The sequence below is a fragment of the Macrotis lagotis genome, chromosome 1, assembly GCF_037893015.1.
Source record: "Macrotis lagotis isolate mMagLag1 chromosome 1, bilby.v1.9.chrom.fasta, whole genome shotgun sequence".
In the NCBI taxonomy this organism is placed as follows: Eukaryota; Metazoa; Chordata; class Mammalia; order Peramelemorphia; family Peramelidae; genus Macrotis; species Macrotis lagotis.
The window spans coordinates 870399905-870426795 of NC_133658.1; the positions used below are offsets into that span (position 1 = coordinate 870399905).

At 43.6% G+C, this 26891-nt stretch overlaps 1 protein-coding gene across 1 annotated transcript in view; it reads left to right on the forward strand.

Moving 5' to 3' along the window:
* HSPG2 (heparan sulfate proteoglycan 2) overlaps nt 1-26891 on the forward strand; it is a 192367-nt gene that overhangs the window by 114927 nt on the left and 50549 nt on the right. Inside the window, exons 56-69 of the mRNA XM_074218188.1 lie at nt 94-245; nt 4563-4710; nt 4997-5148; nt 5618-5753; nt 6196-6347; nt 8807-8954; nt 11062-11213; nt 12240-12381; nt 13168-13319; nt 14558-14693; nt 14887-15038; nt 16177-16318; nt 17272-17423; nt 19307-19451. Coding sequence (XP_074074289.1) covers nt 94-245; nt 4563-4710; nt 4997-5148; nt 5618-5753; nt 6196-6347; nt 8807-8954; nt 11062-11213; nt 12240-12381; nt 13168-13319; nt 14558-14693; nt 14887-15038; nt 16177-16318; nt 17272-17423; nt 19307-19451 — 2061 coding nt within the window. The remainder of the gene's footprint in view (nt 1-93; nt 246-4562; nt 4711-4996; nt 5149-5617; nt 5754-6195; nt 6348-8806; nt 8955-11061; nt 11214-12239; nt 12382-13167; nt 13320-14557; nt 14694-14886; nt 15039-16176; nt 16319-17271; nt 17424-19306; nt 19452-26891) is intronic.

Here is a 26891-nt window from a genome sequence, read left to right on the forward strand (position 1 = left end):
GCCAAGGGGATACCTGATGGACAGTGGACTAGTCTGGGATAACCTTGGATCCCCTAGAGCAGCTGATAACCTACTCTCTGTGTCCTTCACCAGCCCCGGGTGTCACTCCCCCAATCAAGATTGAATCTTCTTCCTCTACTGTTGCTGAGGGACAGACCCTGGTTCTGAACTGTGTAGTAGCTGGGCAGGCCCATGCCCAGGTCACTTGGTACAAACGAGGAGGCAACCTCCCAGCCAGGCACCAGGTATGACCTTGGGAAGAGTCAAGGGAAGATGTCTATGGGAACTTTCTATTGCCTTAGGTTCTGCTTCCAATTCCTAGGAGGAAAGCTTATACTTCCCATCTCTAACCTCCATAAGATGGACACTGGTCAGATTGGAAGGGCTAAAATTGTCATAGTGAGGTCAGAGCATGCAGAGGAGACTGAAAAGCAGATGGTGTCCAGAGGACCAGAGGACATGGAGGTTCCAACCTCAGGAGTTCCTGGCTTATTTTTTTCTGTAGCCTTTCAATCCCCCTCCATCCTTTCTTTGCGTCTCCTAAATCTACCTCCTTCTCTCCACCCTCATCCGACTCCCAGCCCCCCTGCATGGAAAAGCATGCAAAGCGGCCTTCTCATTGATCTCTTTGCTTCTGACCTCTCCCCACCTAACAATCCATCCTTCATACAACTACCATGCTTCTAAAACAGAGATCTCATGATACCCTTCATGGGCTCAGGAAATTTGAATAGCTCCTCATTGTCCCTAGAACCAAGATGCCTCTATTTGACATTTAAAACCTTTCTCTTTTTTTTTTTTAACATTTTAACATTTAATTTGTTTTCCAATTATATACAATAGTAATATGTATCCATCATTTTTTCCAAAGCTCTGTATTCTTCAATTTTTACCCTTCCCTCCTTCCCCATAAAAGGCTGTCTGATAGTCTCTACATTGTTTCCATGCCATACATTGATGTAAATTGAATGTGTTATAAAAGTAAACATAAGAGTAAACATAACCCCCCCCCCAAGAAGATGAGAAACCTCAAGAATAGGGAGAGAGAGGGGTGGCTAGGTGGCGCAGTGGATAGAGCACCGGCCCTGGGGTCAGGAGCACCTGAGTTCAAATCCGGCCTCAGACACAGGCCATTTAACCGCATTTGCCTTGCAAAAAAACCTTAAAAAAAAAAAAGAATAAGGAGAGAGAAAAAAAATTGTACTTCAGTCTGTGTTCAGATTCCAATGGCTCTGTCTCTGGGGTGAGTTGCTTTCTTTGTCATAAGTCCACCAAAGAAGTTGCTTCAATATTTTTCCCACAGTTGCTATTACTAATTGTACATCTACTCTATTTCTCCCCACTCCCATTTATTCTATTCTCTCTCTCCTTTCATCCTGAGCCTGTCCAAAAGTGTGTTGAATCTGAGTACCTTCTCCCCCAATCTTCCCTCTCTTCTATCACCCGTTCCCCCCTTCCCTGCCCCCATTCCCTTTATTCCATCCCTTTCTTCTCATTTTTCTCTAGGGTAAGATAGATTTCTGTACTCTATTAACTGTGTATGTTATTTCCTCTCTGAGCATTTTTTTTTTTTAGGAATTTGCAAGGCAAATGGGGTTAAGTGGCTTGCCCAAGGCCACACAGCTAGGTAATTATTAATTGTCTGAGGCCAGATTTGAACTCAGGTACTCCTGACTCCAGGGCCGGTGCTCTATCCACTGCGCCACCTAACTGCCTTCTCTGAGCCATTTCTGATGAGAATGAAGGCTCACTCATTCCCCCTTGCCTTCCTCCTTTCCACTCCATTGAAAAAGCTTTCTTGACTCTTAAGTGAAATGTCTTCGCTTCTTCTTCTTCATCTCCTTTTCCCTTCCTCCCAGTACTTTCCTTTATCACCCACTGACTCCATCTTTTTACTATATTATACCATTATATTCCACTCCTTCCTGTGTCCTGTCTATATATGCTCCTTCTAACAGTTCTTATAAATGAGAAGGTTCATATGAGTTATCAATATCTTCTTCCAATGCAGGAATACAAAGAGTTCAATACGATTAAGTTCCTCGTAGTTAATCCTCTTCCATCCCCTGTGTGGTTCACCAGAGTCCTGTACTTGGAGATCAAACTTTCTGTTCAGCTCTGGTTGTTTCAGTAGGAAAGTCTGAAAGTCCCCTGTTTCATTGAAAGTCCATCTTTTCCCCTGAAAGAGGATGCTCAGTTTTGCTGGGTAGTTGATTCTCGATTGTAAACCAAGATATTTTGCCTTCCAGAATATCATATTCCAATTCCTATGAGCCCTTAATGTAGATGCTGCCAGACCCTGTGTAATTCTGACTATGGAGCCTTGGTAGTTGAACTGTTTGTTTCTGGCAGCTTTTAGAATTTTCTCTTTGATTTGGGAGTTTTGGGATTTGGCTATAATATTCCTGGAAGTTTTTCTTTTGGGATCTCTTTCAGGAGGTGACCAGTGAATTCTCTTGATTTCTATTTTACCCTCTGCTTCTAGGATCTCAGGGCAATTTTGCTGTATTATTTCTTGAAAAATGAAGTCTAGACTCTTCTCCTGGTCTTGACTTTCAGATAGCCCAATAATTTTTAAATTATTTTTTTTCTGGATCTGTTTTTGAGGTCAGTTGTTTTTCCAATGAGATATTTCACATTTTCTTCTAATTTTTGGCTTTTTTTGGAAGAGTTTTATTTCTTCTTGATTTCTTGCAAAGTCATCAGCTTCCTTTAGTTCCATTCTGTATTTGAAGGAGTTCTTTTCTTCAGAGTTCCTTTACCAGCTGGCCAATTCTGCTTTTTAAAGCATTCTTCTCCTCATTTGCCTTTTATTTTGCTTTTTTCCATTAGGCCTAAACTGGTTTTTTATATATTATTTCCTTCAGTATTTTTTTTGTATATCCTTCACCAAGCTTTTGATTTGGTTTTCATGATTTTTCTGCATGGCTCTCATTTCTCCTCCCAATTTTTCCTCCATCTCCTTTAATTGCTTTTCTTCTTTTTTTTTGATTTTTTTTTCAAGGCAATGGGGTTAAGTGGCTTGCCCAAGGCCACACAGCTAGGTAATTAAGTGCCTTAGGTTGGATTTGAACCCAGGTACTCCTGACTCCAAGGCCAGTGCTGTATTCACTGCAGCCACTTAGCCACTCCCTTTAATTGCTTTTCAAAGTCTTTTTTTGAGCTCATCCATAGTTTGAGCCTATTTTCTATTTCTCTTGGAGGTTTTGGATACAGAAGCTTCGATTTTGTCATCATCTGAGTATTTGTTTTGATCTTCTATGGGACTAAAGTAATTCTCTATAGTCAGATTCTTCTTTTTCTGTTGTTTACTCATTTCCTTAGCCCAAGACTAATTTACAGCACTTCCAAGGCTTTGGGGTTTTTTGGGGGGACACCCCACTGGGACCTTTATTCCTCCAAAGTCTTGTGGTCTCTAGCCTGAGCTTTGATATGTAGATGGCCCAGTACCTCCCTCTGCCCTAGGGCTATAGGGAGGGATCCTTCTATCTTAGTATGGAAACCCAAACTGCAATCTGGATCTGAGTGTAGGCAAACAGCAGCGTCCTACCAGGAGGGAGAGCAGAGAAATCTCTGCAGACTTCCCTTGCCATCTCTGGGGGTGCAGGCTGCTTTCTCTAGATTCTCGCTGCAGCTTCTGCTGCCAGTGCTCCTCACTCCACATTCACCCAGATGTAGCAGAGTTTTCTCACTGCCCCTTCAAGCTGTTGCCAGTGATCTCTGGGCTGGACAGGGCTGAGTCCATGCCTTTTTTTCCCAACCCTAGGTCCTGGTGAAACACACCTTTTCCATGGAACTTCTAAGTTATCTTGGACTGGGAAAATGTATCACTCAGTCTTTCTGTGGGTTCTGACCCTCTAAATTTTGACGAGAGTCATCATTTGTTTTTTGGGGGTTTTTGGCATTTGGGGGGAATGAATTCCTGGGAAATGCTGCCTTCATGCTGCCATTTTGGCTCTGCCCCCCCCCCATTTAAAACCTTTCTTTCCAACCCTTCACTTCATACTGGAGCCCAATTTACACTTCCCTATTTACAACATACCATCTCCCACCTCCACACCTTTGCCTTAGCTGTTCCCCATGACTGGAAGGCTCTCCTTTTACTCATTTTTTAGTCCCTTTTAAAATTCTACTCAAAGGGCAACTGTGGCACAGTGGATAGAGGGCCCTGGAGACAGGAAGACCTGAGTTCAAATGTGACCTCAGACACTTAAAATTACCTAGTTATGTATATCAAGTCACTTAACCCCATTGCCTTGTAAAAATAAACAAACAAAAACTCTACTCAAGGGTCAATTATTTCAAGAGGCCTTTCTTATTCCTCCAATTATTAGTGCTCACCAACTCCTCCCTTTATTTTGTTTTTATTTTTCATGTGTATATATATTTTGAGGTGGGGTGAGGAGGGGATCCTATTCCTCCTCACCAAATAGAATATAATCTGCTGGATGGAAAGGGCCATTATTTTTGTGTGTTTCTAGTACTTAGCACAGTGCCCAGCACCTTCTAGATCTTAATCAAAGCTTATTGAATCCAACTGAGTTGAGTTGTCTTGGGTTCAGGTGCACGGCTCCCGGCTACAACTGTACCAGGTGTCTCCAGCTGACTCCGGAGAGTATGTGTGCCGGGTGATCAGCAGCTCTGGCCACCAGGAAGCCTCTGTCCTGGTCACGATTGAACCTAAGGGCTCTTTACCTGACTCTACTCAAAGTAAGTAGCCTAGGGTCAGGGAGATCTCAGAGTCTTATGTATCACTGGTGAAATCCTGCCCAAAAACATCTACCTTCTCTGAGTGGTGTCTAGGGAATACTCACACCACCCTTTCCTTACTGTGAAAGTGGAGCCAAGAAGGTGATGAACCTCAACGGCTGTCCTTGGGGATGCCCCAGGACATCAGTGAGATCCCATTGCCCCCATGGTTCTAGTCTGGCCTCCCCTTTTTCCTCTTGACTGGAGAAGCCATACTTGATCCCTGACTTTTCCTCTGTGTCCCCAGCCCAGGACATCACACCCCCGATCAGAATTGAATCTTCTTCCTCATCGGTGGCTGAAGGTCAGACCCTAGATCTAAACTGCATCATTGCGGGGCAAGCCCATGCCCAGATCACATGGTCCAAACGTGGTGGCACCCTCCCTGTACGGCACCAGGTATGGATCGACCTAGGGCAGTTGAGGAGAGAGAAAGTCTGAAAGGGCTTAGGGGTGGAAGCTCTCTACTCCCCAGAACCCAAGTTCTTTCTTATTGTCTTTTTTCAATTAACAAAATGCTGTTTTTTTCTCTCTCCTACCTCCATTCCCCCATTGGAAAAAGGGGGGGGGGGGGGACAAAATCCTTATAGCAAATATGCATTGCCTATGTCCAAAATATGTATTTTGAAAATAAGCAGATATATAGTTAAGCATACACCATATATATACTAGGTATGTGTATGTACATTTATCAACAATATGTCCCAGTCTTCATCTGGTTCATTGTCAGGAGGCTCTAAGTTTCTTTAAAGGCCTCCTCTGCTCAGGAGGGGAGTTTCCTATTTCCTAGAGTCTGGGAAGCTCTTGGATCTTAGTCTTGAGAATTCCTGAGTCATTTTTCTGCCTTCTCTGATTTTCTCCCATTTAGATCCATGGCTCCCGGCTACGACTCCATCAGGTGTCCCCAGCTGATTCTGGAGAATATGTGTGCAGGGTGGTTGGTGGCCCCAGCACCCAGGAAGCCTCTGTCCTTGTCACCATTGAACCTGAGGCCTCCATCCCAGGTGAGGGTCCTAGGGTCATGAAGGGGATGGCTGAGGGCCACTGACCTCAGCAAAGCCCTGCCTCAAGGCTCTCCTCTTCTCCAGGATATGCTTAGGAAATTTTTATATCCCCTACTCCTCCTTTGACTGATGTATATTTGAGCTGACCTCCTGGTCCTAGCCTCAGACAGTGTAAGGAGTTTCCAAATGGGTATCTTACCTCATCTTCTCATTTTAGAGATGAGGAGACTAGATGAGAACTTAGAAAATGTCATATGTTTTCCTAAGAGCACATAGGAAGCTCAGGACTTCCAACTCCATACCCAGTTTCCATCCCACTACACTAACCATCTCCCCATGAGGACACAGAAGTCCGGTGGGCCCCACTGCCCTGTCCCAGCCTCCCTATCTCCCTGCCCAGAGAAGCTTTGCCAAGGTCCCAACCATTCTGCTGTGCCTTTAGGCCAGGACATCACACCTCCGATCAGGATCGAGTCTTCCTCCTCCTCTGTGGCTGAAGGACAGACCCTGGATCTGAACTGCATCGTAGCTGGGCAGGCCCATGCCCAGGTCTCATGGTACAAGCGAGGGGGCAACCTCCCAGCCAAGCACCAGGTAAGGGTGCCCTCAGGAAAGTGAGAGGAAGATGCAAGTCATGAGAAAACAAAATAGTAGAATTGAAAGACACCTGCCGCTGGAGTCAGAGGTTCGGGGTTCAAATTCTGCAATTAACATCTCTGGATTGAGTTCCTTCATTTCTAAAATGAAAGAATTGGATTAGAGACAATGTCTAATCCAGTTGGAAGGGAAAGAAAGATTTTTAGGACCAAGAGAATGAGAGTAAGATATACTCCATAAAGGAGGTGGCATCTGAATTATCTTTAGAGGGCAGTCAGTAAATCAGTTAGTTAATCAATGATCAATTAGTTAATAATTAATTAATTTAAGTGCCTACTGGGTTGCCAACACCATAAAAGATACCTCTAACAGAGAAAAAACATTCCCTAATTCAAGAATTATTTTCCAGTGAGGAAGAAAACCTGTAACTTATTCTGTACATGCAAGATATGTGCAGATTAGATAGAGAGAAAAACTCAGAAAGGAAGGCACTAGTTTCTGGAGGGTTTGGAATGACCTCTGGCACAAGGTAAGCTGAGTTCTGAAAGAGGCCTGGGAAAGTAAGTGGCAATGAGGAGTAAGAACATCACAGGCATGAGGGACAGCCTAGGCAAAGACCTTGTGGTGGGAGCTGCAATTCTATGTTCCCATAAAAATAAGCTGGCCTGTATAGCTTACTCAGCGTATTCCTGAAGGAGAGGAAAATAAAGGATTCAAAAGATCCAATCAGGAAGGGTTTTAAATGTCAGAACATTATATTTAATTCATCCATCAGGGAAATAGGGAGCCACTGATGTTTCTTGAATTAAAGAGAAATGGTCAGATCTGTTCTTTAGGAAAATCACTTTGGCAGCTGAGTAGAGGATGGATTTAGAATTGGGAGAGGCTTAAGGCAGGTGGACCTTATTAGGATATTCTTAGAATAGTTCAGAAAGAGGGGATTCCAACTAGAACCTGGGTGGTGGCTTTGTGAGTGATGTGAAGATAGACGTGACATGATGTGGCAACAGATTCCATAGGTGGAGGTCACTGAGAACGTGTCATTGAGAAAACTGTGACTGAGAGCTTGGGTAACTAGGAGAAATGTCTGGAAGGTAGGAGGAGGGGTTTAGAGGAAAGGTGAGTTCTGTTTTAGATACTTACTAGAAGGGTAACCCTGGGTGAATCACTTCACCCTATTTGCCTCAATTTCCTCTTCTGTAAAATGAACTGGAGAAGGAATTGGTAAACCACTCCAGGATCTTTGCCAAGACATCTACCATTGGAGTCACAAAGAGTTGAACAGGATTGAAAAATGAGTGAACAACAACATAGGCTACCAACTCCAGGTTGTCTAACTGTCTGGGAGGCTTTGAAAATGTGTACCTGTAGCTCTATAGAGAGACTAGGGTTGAATAGATAAATCTAAGGGCTATTTGAATAGAGTTAATTGAATCTTGGAAGTCAATGGCATCATTGAATATGTGGGGTAAGAGACTTAGCTACTCTGATCAATACAATGATCTTTTTTTAACTTTATTTTTATTGCTTTTTTCCTCCAATATGATTGATATGGAAATGTTTTCCATGATTTCATATCCATAAAAAGTGCTATATTACTTGTCTTCTTAATGGGTAAGGGAGAAATGGAATTGGGAAATGAAAATTTTAAAAAATTAATGTTAAAATTTTAAGAAAACATTAAAGAAGACACCCATGGTTAACAGGCATGACCTAGGATAAAGATCTAGCAAATCAGACAATCAGACAAATAGGAGGAAAAGCAGAAGAGAGCAATGTCATGAAAGGCTGGGGAGAAGACAGTATACATGAGGAGGTGATCAACAGTATCAACTGCTGCCAAGGGATCAAGAAGGAAAGAGAATGAGAAAAAATCATCAGCTTTAGCAATTAAGAATTTGTTAGGGGCAGCTAGGTGGGACAGTGGATAGAGGACTAGCCCTAGAGTCAGGAGGACCTGAGTTCAAATGCAGCCTCAGACACTTAATAATTAACTAGCTGGGTGACTTTGGACAGGTCACTTAACCCCATTGCCTTGCCAAAAAAAAAAGAATTTGTTAGTGACTCTGTGGAGAGAACTTTTCATTCGATGATGATATAGCAAGATTACAAAGAGTTAAATAAGAAGAGAGTAAGAAGTAAGGCATTCTATAGACCATGAGGAAGAGAAAGGATGTTCTAGATATAGGGAGCATAAGCAGAGAGACAGAGGTAGGAAAGCATCAGGCTTGTTTGGAACCCTTCTTTCTTTCTTTTTTCTTTGGGGGGGGATTTTTTGCAAGACAGTGGGGTTAAGTGACTTGCCCAAGGTCACACAGCTAAGCAAGTATTAAACATCTGACACTGGATTTTAACCCAGCTTCTCCTGACTCCAGGGCTGGTGCTGTATCCACTGAGCCACCTAGCTTCTCCCTGGAATCCTTCTTAATCCTATCTTCTTTCATCTCTGGTTTCAGATCCACGGCTCCAGGCTCCAATTATACCAGGTGTCTCCAGCTGATTCCGGAGAGTATGTGTGCCGGGTCATTGGCAGCCCTGGCCACCAGGAAGCCTCTGTCCTTGTCACCATTCAGGCCCAAGGTTCCAGCCATGGCTCCATCCCTGGTAAGTAGCCTGGGGTCGAGGAAGGACTCTTCTAGATCTCAAGGGTCATAGGTATCCCCAGAGTAGCCCTGCTCCTTCTCTGGCCCAGGCTTGATGAATTTACATATCCTATGGTAGTCAGGTTAAGAGACTGATGAGCCTGAGAGCAGGTGACCTTCCAACCTGGCTGAAGTTATCATCACAATCATAATGCTTCACTATCTGATAGACCTGTGGTTTCATCTTCTCATCCAAACTTTCTCAGCTTGTATTATCCTTGGCTATATCTTTCTATTAGCTTCCCCCATAGTGGATCCACAGCTTGAAGGCTTTCCTTGTCAGATCTAATAGGCATGTGGTAGAATATACCAAGCTCAACATAGGAGACCATTTTGGTCTTCTTTGATAAGGAAGGACAAGAACCAGCCAATCAATAGAATATAAGCTCCATAAGAGGAAGATCTGTTCAATATTTTTCTATCTCCAGTACTTAACAGTTTCTAGAATATAGCAGGTTCTCAATAAATGCTTGATGAATTGATTGGTAGCCTGCCTTAGTTTATTTTACATCTCCATATGCTCGTAGAGGGCTCCTTGGCAAAATCCCCATGGTCACTTTGGTGACATTTAACCAATTGCTTCATCAATCCCCCCAACTGAAACTAGACGGCCCGTCTCTAATCAGTTGTCTATAAAATGAAGTTAGATGGACTCTAAAGTTCCTTTCTGATGTTCAATCTAAGCTCTCTTTCTTTCATGGGGTAGTTTGAGAAAGGACTATGAAGGGGTAGAAAGGCCAGTGAATTTGGAATCCAGAAGATTTGGGTTCAAATTCTGCCTCAGTCACTTTCTAGCTGTGTGACCTTGAGTCACTTAACCTGTCTGTTCATGGCACTCAGAGATCCCTTATCTAGCTCTAAGTCTACGATCTTGTTGTCTGGTCTTTCAAGAACCCAGGACCACTTCTGCTCCACTGGTCATTTTCAGAGAAGGAATAATCCTCCTTTTTTGTTTGTGTTTTTTTTTATTTTTTGCAAGGTAGTGGGGTTAAGTGGCTTGCCCAAGGCCACACAGCTAGGTAATTATTAAGTGTCTAAGGTCACATTTGAACTCAGGTTCTTCTGACTCCAGGTCCTGTGCTCTATCCACTGTGCCACCTAGATGCCCCAGAGGAGAAATAACCCTAATAACAACTCCCTTTTTTTCACTTTATAGCTTTTATTGTTTTACAATTACATGTAAAAATAGTTTTCAACATTCATTTTTGCAAAATTTTAAGTTCCCAGTTTTTCTCCCTGACTCCCTCCCTAAGATGTAAGCAATCTGAGATAGGTTATACATGTGCAATCATATTAAACGCAACAACTCCAGTCATGGTCTATAAAGCATTGTTCCTCACTACCAACATGATGGTTATCCCAAGAATAATTATCATTTTTCTACCAATGGAGAAACCAAGACTCTGAAAGGTGAATAGTTAAACCCATAATGTATGTCAAAGCCAGGTTTCCTATACCATGGAATAGTGGGGGGGGGGGGGAGGTATTGGATTTGGGGCTTGAGTTTCAGTTCTTCTGTGATTATCAATTAGTCAGTAAGCATTTATTAAATATGCATGAGAGCCAGGCATTCTAAGTCTGAGAATACAAATACAAAAGTAAGGCAATCCTTGCCCTCCTGGAGCTTACATTCTAAGGGGAAACCCAATATGAGTAGGGGAACAGGGTGATTGGGGAAGGGAGTTTGCATCTGGGCAATCACAGAGATGATGAAAGAGCTACAGGTTGGTGTCTTCCCCTTTCCAGAATCAGTCACAGTTTTGATGAGGTTATTAGGACCTGTGGGTCCTTGGGCAAGTCTTTTTTATTCATTTAGACCTCAGTTTCCTCATTCACCAGATAAAGGAGTTGAGCTAGGTGACCTGTAAATCTGTTGTCACTAAGGCTTTTTCAAGTCTGGAAATCTTTCCATGATGCTTGGCCAGTGTCATTTTAGTTTATTATTATTATTATTGTTATTATTATTATTATCATTATTATTATTATATCTTCCCAAGCTGGAGCTCTCATTGTTTCCAAAGATTTATTCCTGCTTCCTATTATATCTCTCTGACTTCTTTGCTCTCCAGGTCTAGGAGTCACTCCCCCAGTGAGAATCGAGTCTTCCTCCTCATCCATCACAGAAGGTCAGACTTTTGAGCTGAACTGTCTTGTATCTGGACAGGGCCATGCTCAAGTCACATGGTACAAGCGTGGTGGCAGCCTCCCTTCAAGGCATCAGGTAAGAAAGGATGAAGTCAAGTGTTACTATTCAACCCCATGTTTGCCAGAAAGAGAGGGAAGTTTTAGATCAGGTACCAGAAATCCAATGATATGGTGGAGTGGGGTGGGAAGAGTAGACACAAGCCAAATCTGGACCTCATTCCAGCTGCTGAGCTCCAAGGTTGGAGATCTGGAGATTCAAGAGTACCTGCACGGAAGTGTCTGAGAGAGGAATCTCTGAAGCCAGTCTTGAGTCCCGGCCTAGTGTCTGAAGGGTCCTGATTGTGTCGCTGACCCTTTATAGATAGTTTACCCTTGTTCAGTTCTATTCAACAGGCATATGTTTAAGTGCTTCCATGAACTGGGTACTGCCCTCAGCCCAGACTATACAAAGATAAAAATTAGGGGTATCCTCTCCTCAGGGAGCTTACATTTTACTGTCAGCCAATCCGAAGCATCATGTGCCAAATACAGAGAGAGAAAGAGAGAGAGAGAGAGAGAGAGAGAGAGAAGGAAACAATCCCTGTCCTCAAGCAATTTAACTCACATTTTATTATTTTATTGGAGAAAACAACATGAATATAGATTGAGGATATGGTTCAAGTCAAAGCTTCCATGCTGGTCATTGGTAGAATCACACTTCTGAGAGGTTGCTTATGAAAGGGAGAATCAAAATTGAAAAATTAAAAAAAAAAAAAAGTATGTCCAGGCAAGGAAGAGATCCATGACTCTGGATTCAATCAAAATTTGAGGAGAGAGATCATTTTCCAAAAAAACTTTTAGGAAAAGGATGCCCTATCAAACAGAATCAAGACTCAGTTGAATACACTGGACTTGCACTCAGAAGACTCAGTTTGCAATCTCAGGTCTAACATTCACTGCTTGTGTATTGATGGGATTGAATGAAATTCCAGTGATTGACTGGTTCCACAGGCTCAGAATGGCCTAAGAGCCCCAACTGAGGGCCAGAGAGAGATGAGGAGGCTTGAGGGTACCTTTATCTCCTGCTTGCTTCCCAGCCTTTCCTCTTCCTATCTGGATTCAGGTCCATGGCACCAGACTGCGGCTGAACCAGGTGTCACCAGCTGACACAGGGGAGTATGTATGCAGGGTGATTGGCAGCTCTGGCCCCCATGAGGCCTCTGTCCTTGTCACCATCCAACAACAGCGTCCAGGTCATTTCCACCGTGAGTCTACCTGGGGTAGATGGGAACTCCTGGGGTGTGATGATGGAAAGAAGTTAGCCAGGACCCTAATGTCATCACCTAGGAAACAACTTTGTCTCAGGAGAGGCAGCTAGGTAGTATGGTGGATATAGTACTAGATATAGAATCAAGAAGACCTGAGTTCTTATCCTACCTCAAACACCTTACTAGCTATGTGATTCTATATACAAAAATCTCTTAGTCACAGTTGCGTCACCTGCAAAACAGGGATGATAATAATAATAATACTTTTTACAAGGTTATTGTGAGGATTAAATGAGGTAATAGATGTAAAATGTTTTGCTAACTTTAAAGGACTATATAAATGCTAACCATTATTATTAGGAATAAACAGAGGATGGGGAGGCAGAAGACCTGGATTCAAATCCTGCTACTATTTGCCATCCCTCTGACCTTGATCAAGTCACTTGGACCTAGGCTTCCTTGTCGATAAAATAAGGTGATCAGAGTAGATATTGATGTAGTAAATATATTAGTGTCCTTAAAGGCAAGAAGTCCTGGGTTCATATCTTACCTCACTTCTTACTGCCACACTTAGTATCTTCATAACCCTGGACAAGTCACTTAACATCTTTGGGTCTCAGTTTCCTCATCTGAAAAATAATGACATTAGTCTTGACAGCCTTGAAGGTCCCTTCCAGCTCTAAACAATGAGCTCATGATCCTTTCACATCTAATTTCTTTGTCCCATCAACTTGAGTCTCTTTTCTATTCTTAGCTTTCTTTTCCCTCTCACCCCACCCCCAGCCCAGGGTGTTGTGTATCCAGTCCGAATCGAGTCCTCTTCTTCCTCCCTGGCCAATGGACAGACCCTGGACCTCAACTGCCTGGTGGCTAGTCAAGCACCACACACCATTACGTGGTACAAGCGTGGAGGCACTCTTCCCATCCGACATCGGGTACGAGGGTTCCTGGGGAACAAGGAGAAGAAATTCTGGACAGAGAGTGGAGGGGTAGGGCAGCTAGGTGGCACAGTGTATAGAGCACTGTCCCTGGAGTCAGGAGGACCTGAGTTCAAATCCAGCATCAGACAGAGAGAGAGAGAGAATCAAGAAAATCAAGTTTGGGAGCAAGATCCTTTCTGAATACTATATGTGATGCAATAGTAGAAAGGCCAGCAGCCTGGAAATTAAGAGACTTGGGTCTCTATCAGGACTATTAGAAGTCAGGACCTTGGGCAAGGGCACTATCCTTCTGAAACTCCATGTCCTTATCAGTTGAAAGGGGATTAGACTAGCCCAGGGGTTCTCAACTTTAGGTCTGTGAACTTGGTTTTTTGATAACTATATTCAGAATCTTCTAATCCTATATATTTTCTTGAATATGTTCAATATGTATTTTATTTTATGCATTTAACCTGATTCAGAGAAAGAGTCTAGAGCCAGGGGTGTTCAATTTTATAGATGTTCCAGGCAACATAGCCCAACAAAAGCCCTCAATGGCTGCAAACAGAATTCAATATTCATTCATAAATGCAATGCACCCTATACCACCAACGATGGGAAAATAGATCTGCATGCTGCTTAGATACACCTGATCCAGACTCTTTCCCAGCCTGCCCAAAAGGTCTAGTTATATCAAAAAAAATTCAGAATTGTTGAATTATACAGTCTCTAAGATCCTAAAAGCCTGTGATGTATAAAATAGAAAAAGTGATTATTCTACTATGCCATCTCTGTAGAGCAGGGCTGGATAAAAAATGGTATGGTACTGCCTTCCAAGGATTTACATTCTGCTAGAAGGAAAATGAACTGAGTTTCAATAAATGAAAGGCAAAAAATATTTTTGAGAGCAAGTCATAGTGCTTATTAAAACTTAACACTTGAGTTACTAAGTAGGGCAGCTAGGTAGCTCAGTGGATGAAACACTGCTGCTGGAATCAGGAGGAACTGAGTAAAAATTCAACCTCAGACACTTACTCATTGTGTGACTATGGGCAAATCACTTAACCCCAACTGCCTCAAAAAAGAAAAGAAAAGTTACTAATCAAGAAGACAAATTTTTATTCTGATCTCTGATCCCATGTCTATCTCAAGGATGGCACTGCCCTCTGCTTGGCTCCTGAGGAGATACCTCACACCCAGCTCCATGGGCAATTATTGCTAGCTTCTAGACAATCTATCTCTGTTTTCCCCAGATTGTGGGCTCCCGACTGAGGATCCCCCAGGTCACCCCTGCCGACTCTGGAGAGTATGTATGCCACGTCAGCAATGGGGCCGGCTCCCAGGAATCTTCACTCATTGTCACCATCCAGGGTAGTGGATCCTCACACTGTAAGACCTCTTCTCCTTCTTACCCATTCTTCAAAACTCCCCTGGGTAACTTGGCTGGGATTATGAACTGACTGGGAATCTCAGCTGAGTTGTGGAAAAGCTGAGCCCGGGATGGCAAACAAACCACAGCAGGAAACCCATACCAAGGAAAATTCAGAATCCCTGAGCCTTGCCTTTGATTTTTTATTCGCAGCTTCAGGCATTACTCCTCCCATCCGGATTGAATCTTCCTCCCCAGTGGTAACTGAAGGACAGACCTTGGATCTCAATTGTGTAGTCTCTGAGCACAGTCAAGCTACGGTGACGTGGTACAAGAGAGGGGGCAGCCTGCCTGCCCACCATCAGGTACAGGTCGGGCAAGGGATAATCTCCATGTGGGAAGGACCCTTAAGTCAGGGCAGGGGACCTAGGAAGGGATAAGGAAAAATGGGAAGAAGAGAAGAAGAAAACAGAGGCAGATCTGAAGGGATGAGCTCTAAGATTCAAGATGTGCAGTGGAGAAGGGCACTAGACTTGAAATCAACTAGCTTCAAACTCACTTCAGTCACTTATATGGTTGACTCTAGGCCTCAGTTTCCTCATCTGTAAAATAAGAGTATTGAACTCAATGGCTTCCAAGTTCCCTTTTAGCTCTAAACCTGTGACTCTATTATCAGGGACCCCTAAAGCTCTTTGTTTCCTGCTACATTCCCTCACCTAGAACTGGGAACTCTCTTTAGTTATGAACCTCTAGCAACAAAACAGTTTGGGAATAAGAATACTGCACTTAGAATCAAGAGGTCAGGAGCCTGGTATCCAAAGCTCAGCTGTGTCACTAACTGCCTATGTGATCTTAAGTCAGTTCCTCTCTCCAGGCCTCAGTTTCCTTATCTATAAAACCAGGGATCTAGGTAATTGTTAGTATAACTCAGAGCAAACCAAGGAACTGGAAGCAAGTGAGGCAAGGGTTGGTAAAAACTGGTGGGGAAACTTAGTTTTCTTTTGGCCGTATAGCTTTCCTTTTCATGTTAGGAAGCACTTTTGCTGCAAATAACAACTTGCCGATGATAAAACATGTTGCCTCAGATTTTATTTTGAAGACTTTTGTGACACATTTATTTTCAAATAATAATGTACAGAAATAGATCACCCAAAAATATGTTGGGGAGAATAGGGATGGTCCAAGGAACATGATAAGAGTAGAGAAGAGATTTAGGATGTGGGGGATCAAACCTTAGCATCCTTCAAAACCCCATTAAATTCTATTTTGCACTTGAAACCTTCCCTGATTGCTCTAACCTTCAGTGATCTCTCCGGGAAATAAAAAATGAGAGAATCGAACTGGATGATCTTGAGATCATCTAAGAATAAGATAATTTAAGAATCTCAGTGATTTCAGTGAACAACAGCCAACAGAGTGTGAAAGGGGAGGCAAGGAAGAAACTTAGCCTATAACATCCCTCTATCAACCTTCTCTTCTGCTCCCTCCTCTTCTCCATTTCAGGTTCATGGCTCCCGACTCCGGCTAAATCAGATGTCATCAGCTGATTCTGGAGAGTATGTGTGCCGGGCTAACAACAACATAGAGGCCCAAGAGACTTCCATCATGATCTCTGTCCTCTCCAGCAGCCCCAGCAACCCCTCCTGTGAGTCTAACCCTGAGTCTGTTTATTCAACAGTTCCACTAACAAGTGTTTGTTTTATATTGGGTCTGGAAATACAAAGGCAAAAATGAGTGAGTCCTGCCCTTATGTTCTCCTGCTAGAACCTAGCACTGGGCAGACTGGGTGTTGGTCCTAGGTCATCCACTAAATCCTTGACTCACCCTTGCCAAGCCACTTTCCCTCTGTGGGTCTTATTTCCCCTCATCTGCAAAATGAGAAACAGAATGGTGTGATTCAGTATCCTAGATTTGGAATCTCCTTGCTCAAGTCACTTGACCTTGGTTTCCTCAGCTGTAAAATATCAGCTAAGTGACCTTAGGTCCTGTCTAATTTGCTTTTGTCTTGCCTCCTTCCCAAAAATGATAAAAGAAGTTGATTTGAAAATATCAATTTTGGGTGGCTAGGTGGCATAGTGGATAAAGCACTGACCCTGGAGTCAGGAGTACCAGGGTTCAAATCCGGTCTCAGACACTTAATAATTACCTAATTGTGTGGCCTTGGGCAAGCCACTTAACCCCGTTTACCTTGCAAAAACCTAAAAAAAAAGTATCAATTATAAAACACTATGAGACTGTAATATTGTTATTATTAAGACATTTATTTGGGCAAAGTGACTTGCACCCCTTCCCCACTTCCCTGGGACCACTGCTTTAGGGTCCCAGAAAAGAATCATTCTGGTTTCCATAGGCAGGCAGGGATAACCTGTGTTATCCAAGGTGCCTACTAGATATATGGCCATGCCATGACCTTAGCATGGCATCATGGATAGGATAATTGGAATTAGGAAGAGTTCAAAATCCTGTTCAGACTATACAAATTAATCTTTCAAACTCAGTTTACTTTTCTGGAAAATGAGGGAATTTAAACTTGATGGCCTCTTAAGGTTCCTTCTAGCTCTAGATTTACAGTTCTATGACCTCCCCTTTCTACCTCAGCCCCAGGACTTACACCACCCATCAGGATCGAATCCTCTTCCTCATCTGTAGCTGAAGGACAGACCCTGGACCTGAACTGTCTCATTTCTGGACAGGCCCATGCCCAGGTCAAGTGGTACAAGCGCGGGGGCAGCCTCCCGGCACAGCATCAGGTACATGGCATGGGCAGACTTGAAGGGTAGACACAGGTTTGAAAGTTCCTTTAGCCAGGAGTCTATTCTCTTGGCCTTACTTAGACCCTAGTCTGCTAGAGTATCAGGAGGGTCAGCAAACGTGGAGGGATTGCAGGTTCAGGGAAGAATCAAAGGGTCTTGATCCATGGGTCTCATGAACAATGGGTTCCTTAGATCATGTTCTCTCTGGCCTCTTTTATGTCTGGTTCAGGTCCATGGCTCCCAGCTGAGGCTTTATCAGGTATCTCCAGCTGACTCGGGCGAGTACGTGTGTCGGGTGATTGGTGGCTCCAGTGTCCAAGAAGCCTCTGTCCTTGTCACCATTGAACCTGCTCATCCTAACTCTGGTTCTATACCAGGTGAGGGCCCTGGCATCAGGAAATTGAGCCACAGAGGGGCTAGGAATAGTTCAGGGAAGTAGACTTGGGGCTGTAGAAGGAGACAAGGAATATAATTGAATCTGTCTTCTGAACTAAAAAAAAAAAAATCTCAGAGAGCATCTAAATCAACTCAATATCTCATTCAGTTTCTTCTCCTGGTCTTCAGAGACCAGGAACTCCCTACTTCCTCAAGTAGCCCATTCCAGTTTAGGGCAGCTCTATTTGTTACCAAATCTGTCCATCCATATCACCTTTTAGTAAAAACCCCTTTCTGAAAATTACTTAAGACTAGCTAATGAAATTATTCTCAACTCATATTAGGTAGCACTTTTGTTACTATGTGAGCACTCCAGTGGGGGCTTAAGGCAGTAGCATTCTAGAATCACCCCTGCTTGTCAGAGTACCCCTAAAATTCTGCAGGGAGATATAACTAGCTTTGCTCTGGAGAGTTCTGTAAGAGGGGGCTAAGGTTCTTCAAAGTTTCTGTGAACCACACTTCATAACTTCACCCCCATCCCCTTCACATTGGTCTCTAGTTCTCCCTCAGACCAAGCAGAATAGGTCTTATGTCTTTCATTCCCATCAGGTCACCATGCCACTGCTACCTCTCCTATTTATACATATCTCTGGTAAAATGTAAGGTCCCAAATCAGATGTGGCAGACAGTCTGGGCTGCTCATAGGGGGACAGAGAAAGCTGGTGCAGAGAAGGGCGACTATTCTGAAGGGAGATAACCTGTATGCCAAAATACTTTCTATGCTCCCAAATCCAGGCATCATCCCACCCATCAGGATTGAGTCCTCATCTTCATCTGTGACTGAAGGACAGACTGTCGATCTCAACTGTGTGGTGGCGGGACAGGCCCATGTCCAGGTCTCATGGTACAGGCGCGGGGGGCAGCATCCCTGCCAAGCACCAGGTATGAGGAAGTTAAGACATAGGGAAACCTTGAGGAGAGGAGAATTCAGAAAGAAGGTCCTTCACAAGTGGATCTGCTCAAGTTCTGCCCAGGAAAAGGAGTGGTTTGAAGCCCTCATGAACCATAGATGAGGTAGATCAGACTAAGCAATGAATGTTAGAGTTAGAACCAGTCTTGGCCTCAGACATTTGCTAGTGGTGTGACCTGGGGCAAGTCACTTCACCCTAATTGCCTCAGTTTTCTCTTCTATAAAATGAACTGCAGAAAGAGGTAGTATATCACTTCAGTATCTCTGCCAACAAAATCCCAAAAAGGGATTATTTAGACATCTAAGGTTTAAAAGCACTGGGAGATTAATCAGAGGGTATGGAAATAGTGGAAGGTGTGGGTAGTCTGGAGACCAGGTAAGGGTTAGAGATCATCGATGGGCCACAGGGTACTGGATGATGATGATGATCTGGGTGGTCGAAGGGTCTAAGGGTCTAAGAAATTCAGAATCATCATCCTCACTGTCCTAATGCTTGCTAACCTTCCTTTCTCCTTTCTCCTTTCTCCCTCCTCAGATTCATGGCTCCCGGCTACGGTTGTACCACACATCTCCAGCTGACTCTGGCGAGTATGTGTGCCGGGTGATCGGTGGCACCAGTCCCCAAGAGGCTTCTATTCTGGTCACCATCAAAGCTTCAGGCTCTGGCTCTGCCATCCCCAGTGAGTGCCTGTGGGCAGCAGAATTAGGGTGGGACTATTTAGGATTCTGGGGTTTGGGAAGAGGCTTGGGATCCTTTGGACCTTCAGGAATAGCCTGACTCTATGGATGGTAAGGCTTTGTTTTACCCTTCCCATTGCCTTCTGTGGTGCCTACCCCTTCACAGATACACACACACACACACACACACACACACACACACACACACACACACACACACACACACTCTTTCTCTAGCTTCTTTATGCCTAAAGACTGAGACATTCAATTGAAAAAAAAATCATTAAATACTTGCTATGGATATCACCCATTAGATGTTGAAATTATAAAGATGAAAATGGCAATGACCTTCCTTACCCTTTAGGAGATGGGTGGGCAGTGTAGCAGACAGAATATGCGCTCAGATATATATAATGTAACAAGATAAAATGGGGTAGGGGATTGAGAACATCAGTGATCATCATGTCTAGCTGAGGGTATTACAGAAGGCTTCATAGGGAAAAGTGGTACTAACCTCAGCCTCCTCGTGTCTGACTTTTCATGACCCCATTTGGGATTTTATTGGCAGAGATACCAGAGTGATATACCATTTCTTTCTTCATCTCACAGATGAGGAAACTAAGTCAAACAGGGTTAAGTGACTTGCCCAAGGTCACATAGTTAATAGATGTCTGAGGCCAGATATGAATTCAGGAAGATGGCTATTTCCTGTGCCACCTAGCTACCCACCACATACACACACACACACACACACACACACACACACACACACACGATTTATATGTATCTCAAGCAAGACTAGAATCCAGATCTTTCTGAGTCCAAGAATGACTATCCACTATGCTTCCATGCCTCTTCTGTCTTACACATAGTCATCATTTGATAAATGCTTATTTAACACAATGTTAGTAAAAGAGGGTTGGATTTGGGAGTCAGAAAGCTCTCAACCAGGCCACCTACTAGCTATGGTTGACTGGTCAGTCAACTTATTAAACACTTATTAACGTGCCTCCTATGAGTCAAATACTGAGGATACAAAGATAGGGGAAAATAGGGTTCCTGGCCTCAAAGAGTTCACATTCTAATGGTACAGCTAACCTCTCAGCAGCCATGTCCATCTAAGATATAGACCAATGGAAATGGAAGGACCTCTCCAAGGGAAGGCAAAAGTATCTAGAACAAGTCACTCACTTCTCCAGAAGCCTTGGTTTTGTTATCTGGACATGAGGAAATTGGATGTAATGATCTCGAAGCTTCTCTTCAGCTTTAACTCTGAGATCATGAGAATTGAATTGAATTGATTGAATTGAACTTAGAATGTGAGGGAGAATGATCTCCTACAACCCTAATCTTCTCTCTGTTCCCACAGCTGCTGCCACCTTCATCCCCATCAGAATTGAGTCCTCATCCCCATCAGTGACCGAAGGACATACAGTGGATTTGAACTGTGTGGTCACTGGGCAGCCCCATGCCCAAGTCACATGGTATAAGAGAGGGGGGACCCTCCCAGCCAGACATCAGGTATGGAAGCAAAGGATGGGCTGAGCCCAAAGTTTCTTTCCCCATCCCAAACCCTTCAAAGTATTTTCCTTCTCTTGACCAACTAGGTGACTTTCTTAAGTATGACAGTCCAACTAGAGCCTCTCAGAAAAATTCAGAGGGAGATAGAACCTGCTAGCCTAAGCTGAGTGGACAAGACTTTGATTGGTCATTCCTCTTGCTGATTTTGTACTCTCACCACCCCCACCACCCCCAGATCCATGGCTCCCTCCTGAGGCTGTATCAGGTGTCTCGGACTGATGCAGGAGAATATGTGTGCCGGGTGATTGGCGGTTCTGGCACTGGGCCACCCCAAGAGTCTTCGTTCAGCATCGCTGTCCTGCCCTCATCTGGAACTGCTGAATCCTACCGTGAGTCAGGACCCCAAAAACAGAGCAGGCTTGACATAGTGAATCATCTGAACAGGGTGCCCTCCCCCTACCCTATTCTTCCACCCACCCAGTAGCCTACCTTCCTGGGACTCCTGAGCCCCTAACCATCCTAGGATCATTCTTCTTTGCTGCCTTTCTCTCCCACTAAGCTTTCCTTACCTCCAGGCCTCCAGAGCCCAGTCATCTCCATTGACCCACCCAGCGCCACAGTACAACAGGGTCAGGATGCCACCTTCAAGTGTCTGATCCACGATGGGGCAGCCCCTCTCACCATTGAGTGGAAGATGGCAAGAAACCAGGAGTTGGAAGGTGAGCAGAATCTTGGAGAGTCCTGGGATCTAGCAGCTTTGGCTTTCTGACCCTACCTGTGGGTAAAGCTGGCTAAGCCAGCCATAGTGGCCCTTTTGCCTCTAACATATAAGGGGAGAGGGTCAGAGGCAAGAGACATATTATATATGAAGCAGAAAGCCAAGGGTGAGAAATCACCAGGGATAATCAAGGAACACAGGAAAAGCTTGTCTATTAGGCTTCTAAGGAAGCGTCCTTTGGGGATCTAGAAGACTCTGCAAAGGATGTTCCTTATGCTAACGGGAGCTAGTCTGTGTGGGCACTAGGTGGTGGAATGAGCTATTCAGCTGGGTGGACTCTATTCAGATGATTCATTAGAGCTATATACACACACATACACATATATGTGTGTATATGAATGTATATATGCATATTTTACATATAAACATGCATGTGTGTGTGTGTGTGTGTGTGTGTGTGTGTGTGTATCTCCAACCCTAGTTTCTATAGGCTCAAATTTCTAGAGACCTCTTAGTCAGCTAAAACTAGTTGTCCAATTCAATGGCTGCTAGGTGGTGCCATAGTGCATAGAAAACTGGGTCTGAAATCAAATGTGGCCTCAGATACTTGCTAACTAGGTGACCCTGGGCAAGTCACTTTACCCATTTGCCTCATTTTCCTCATCTGTAAAATGAGCTGGAGAAGGAAATGGCAAACCACTCTAGTATCTCTGCCAAAACCCCCAATGGGTCATGAAGAATCAGGCACGACTGGAAACTGAACAGTGGTCTTTGTGTATAGCGTCTTAAGGCTTTCAAAATACTTTATATTAGGAAATCTCATGTGACCTCATAAGAACCCAAAGTATTATTGTTATATCCATTTTAAAGATGAGGAAAATGAGGCTGCAGAGTCAAATGATTCCCAGAACTAGTCTGAGGCAAGATTATGAGCTCAGATCTTCCTCATTTCAAATCCATCATTTTGCCCCTAGTTAACACTTGACCCAAGCCAAGGAGCCATGGAAAAAAATTGAAGTGAGACAGATCCTTAAAAATCAGATATGTCCTAAATTACTATGTGCTAACTTGGGTAGGTAGTGAGTTTCTCATCGCTATGAGATCTTCAAATAGAGACAAAATGGCTATTTGTCAGTACTGCTCTAATGGGGATCCGATCCTGTCTGAATCAGATGAGATTCTTTTGATAATAGATTGGAGGAGATCAGAGGCAATAAGAGTTCATTTTTCCTGGGACTCTTCTTGCATGGTCCACTTGGTAAAGATGCCTTCCAAAGGATTTCTGCTCAGGTAGGAATTGGATGAATTCTCTTCTGTTTCTCAAGTCCTGTGATTCTCAGTTCTCGGACTATGCAAATATAGGGAATAGTAGGGCTCTCATGGTTGTCATTAGTGAGACTGACCTTAATTAGGTTGTCTGTGCAAGACATGATAGTCCCAGGAAAAGAGGGAGAGCAGCAGGAATATGGCGTCTCCCTAGAGTTTGATGCACTTCCATGTCTTTCTTTCTGAGTCTGGACATGTGCCCTGTGACAACTGTGCTTCCCTGCCTGGGAAGTAGAAGATGGGTCATTTTGTGGACTTGGCCATGATATAGCTAGCAAAGGCTACTCCTTGATGTATTTTGGTCCAGGACCCTCCCTTAGGATATGTACAATGTCAAGCATATGGGCACATGAATCTTGAGAAAATGGGTAACCCAAGCTAAAGTGCCCAGGACATATCAAGAAGCAGATCCTTGGCATTTTCCCATGGAGAAGAAACAGAGTATAGTGGAAGAACTAGACATGGAGTGAGGAGACATGGGTTCGAATTTCAGTTCACCTTTTCAACTCTAACAGTCTTTGTTTTGAAATTCTGTATTCTAAGATCCCTCCTACCTCTGATATTCTCAATTCAGTTCCTTCATGAGGATCAGGAGAGCCCTGGAAGGGCCATAAGTGCCTAGAAGGGCTGAGAACAAGGACCAGATCTGAGGTTCTTATCTTCTCCTAACTCTCTCCCTTGTAGACAATGTGCATCTCAGCCCCAATGGCTCCATCATCACCATCATGGGAGCCCGGCCCAGCAACCATGGCACCTACCGCTGCGTGGCCTCCAACCCCTATGGTGTGGCCCACAGTGTTGTCAGTCTCAGTGTGCAGGGTAAGTGCGAGGGGCACAATCCCTGTGTTCTGGGTAATCTAGATACTCCTGGGGCCCTGACCTGGGCTGGCTCAATAAATCCTACTTCCTTGCCTCTGGTAGGACCACCCACTGTATCCGTGCTTCCCAAGGGCCCTGTGCGGGTGAAGCTTGGCAAAGCCGTCTCTCTGGAGTGTGTCAGTGCTGGGGAGCCCCGGCCTTCCGCTCGCTGGATGCGTATTGGCACTCCCCTCAAAATGGACCACCATCGGACTTTGGGGCCCATGGATAGCCACGCTGTGCTGCAGGTGAGGACTGAGGAGTATGGGGGTTCTGTCAAGAAACCGTGCTAGAAAGGGGGCAGATAAGAACAGGGCAAGGAATTGGAATGCTCCAGAATTGGTGCCGGAGTATTATTGTTCCTGTGGGGAAAGGGCAACACCTACATTTTGCATAATATGTAAAGCAATTTGAATCCTTAACTGTGATCTCAGAGTCATCTATTAATGTCAGCTCTTCCAGATGCAGAGCAACCAAGGGAGGGAGTCATTGATTGCAAACTTAGGTGGGGCAATATTTAAGCCTACCAAAAAGAGAGAAAGAAAGTTGGTGGGTGGCAGAAGGTGAAACTTGTAAAGGCAGCAAATAGGTGCTGACAATCAACATGTGTTAAAGTTGGGCATTGTCTTGCAGGAGTTGTCTATGTCATCCCTGCTCCCTTTACTGTCAATGTGTTGTTCGAGGGGAGGAGGCCGCAGTGGGTTCTGAATCTGGTTATTGGATCCCCACACAGTGAATATCAGAGCGGATCCAGCTAGGGAATGACCACAAAAGTCACAGAGATCTGGTATCACTGTTTGAAATGGACTCAACCCAAGTTCTGATCCTTAATCAGGACAGAGTGATTAGGGCTTTGCTAGTTCAGTTATGAGAAGTCCAGAATCTCCCAGAGCTTTTGTAGTTCACAAAATTCTTATTAAGTGGATAGTGGAGAGAGACAGGTTTTCACCTCTTCCAAGTGATTCCATCTCTGAGGCTTGGCTGGACTGCTCTCCCCTCAAATCTTTAGGTTCTGACTTAACCTGTGCTTTTTATCTAAGTCCCAGAAGATGTGATTTCCCCAGCCAATTCCAATTGATCCTATCTCATCTGATTAAAAAACTTTTGATTAGTTGATTGATTCAATGGAGATGTTAAATCCTGTTTGTGCCTAGTCATACTTCTGATTGATTGATTCAATGGAGAAGTCTGGGAGACGTCTATAATTACTGAAGTTGGGCTATGGACCACCCAGACTTACACAAGATGAATTCCTCCCTCTATATGACAACCCTAGAGAAGGTCTAAGAAGTTGTCCAAAGCATGTCTCACATAAATGTTGGAGTGTTATTCTTTTTCATTGGTATGCAAGTTGTAAGGAGATATAAGAGTAGGCCTAGAAGGAAGGAGCTGCAAGGCTTTCTGGTATTGGACTCTATCAAATGTGTGTGTTTGTGTATAAATTATATATATATATATATATATATATATATAGGCAGCTAGATAGTGGGTAGAGCACTTGTCCTGAATTCAAATCTGGTCTCAGACACTAGCTATAGCCTGGCATCCAGGACTATCTCCAGTTGATTTATATCTGGCCACTGGACCCAGATGACTGAAGTAGAAAGTGAGGCTGATGACTTAGCACAATCAAATCCAATTCATATGTTTATCATGGCATCACAACATCATCATCACATATATAAACAATATTTTCCCCAATTACATTTAAAACCATTTTTAACACTAGAGTTTTGTTTTGAGTTTCAAATTCTTTCCCTCTCTCCTTACCCCTTCCTCAATTTGATGTAAGTTATATATGTGCAATTGTATAAAGCATAATTCCATTTTAATCATTTTGTGAAAGGAAATAAAGTAAAAGAGTGACAAGGAAGAGGGGAAAAAGTGAAAGAAAGAATTTAAGAAAGGGGAAGGAAGGAAGGAAGGAAGGAAGGAAGGAAGGAAGGAAGGAAGGAAGGAAGGAAGGAAAGGGAGGGAGGGAGGAAGGAAGGAAGAAAAATAGTATGCTTTGGCCTACATTCAGACACCATCAGTTCTTTGGAGATGGATAGCATTTTTCATCATCAATTCTTTGGAATTGTCTTGGATCATTGTATTTCTGTGAATAGTTAAGTCATTCAGTTGATATTGTTGTGTGAGATGAGTCGACCCACTTAAATAAAATTTGAAGATTTCTCAAGGTATGAAGAGAAAAGTTTTATTCAATTCTGGAGAATTGGACCCCTCCCCTGAATCTGCCTTAAAACAAGGGGAAAGAGAAAGAGAGAGAGAGAGAGAGAGAGAGAGAGAGAGAGAGAGAGAAAGAGGTGAGAGGTACAGGAGCAAGAAATCCAAAATCTATTTATTCTAACTCTAATCCCCGCCACTGACCCATCCTCATTAGTGAGGAATGTGGTCTTCACAATCTAGACCAGTAAATTACTCTAAAGAAAAGGCATTTAATTCATACAGAGACAGGTTCTCCCCCTCCAGGACAAGGAATGTAGAAACATCTGGACTTCAATCCAGATAAGACAGGGTCAGTTTACTCTTTACATTCTGGTCAAGGTAACATTAAGTTGCTTGTCAGGGGAGAAGGGGCAGAAGAGACAAAACACACAGCTCAACTATTTCTAATCTACTGAAGAAATCTCAGACTTTATCCCATTCATTGCTGTTACTATGTACAATGTTCTGTTGATTCTGCTCACTTCACTCTGCATCAGTTCATGTAAATCTTTCCAAATTTTCCCCAAATTATCCTGCTCATCATTTCCTTCTAGTATAACAGTATTCCATCCCTATCTTTTTTTCTTTTTAGTTTTTGCAAGGCAAGGGGGTTAAGTGACTTGCCCAAGGCCACACAGCTAGGTAATTATTAAGTGTCTGAGGCCGCATTTGAACTCAGGTCCTCCTGACTCCAGGGCCGGTGTCTCTCCAATGCGCCACCTAGCCACCCCAACAGTATTCCATCATAATCATACACTACAACTTGTTTAGCCGTTCCCCAATTGATAGACATCCCCTCAATTTCCAGTAT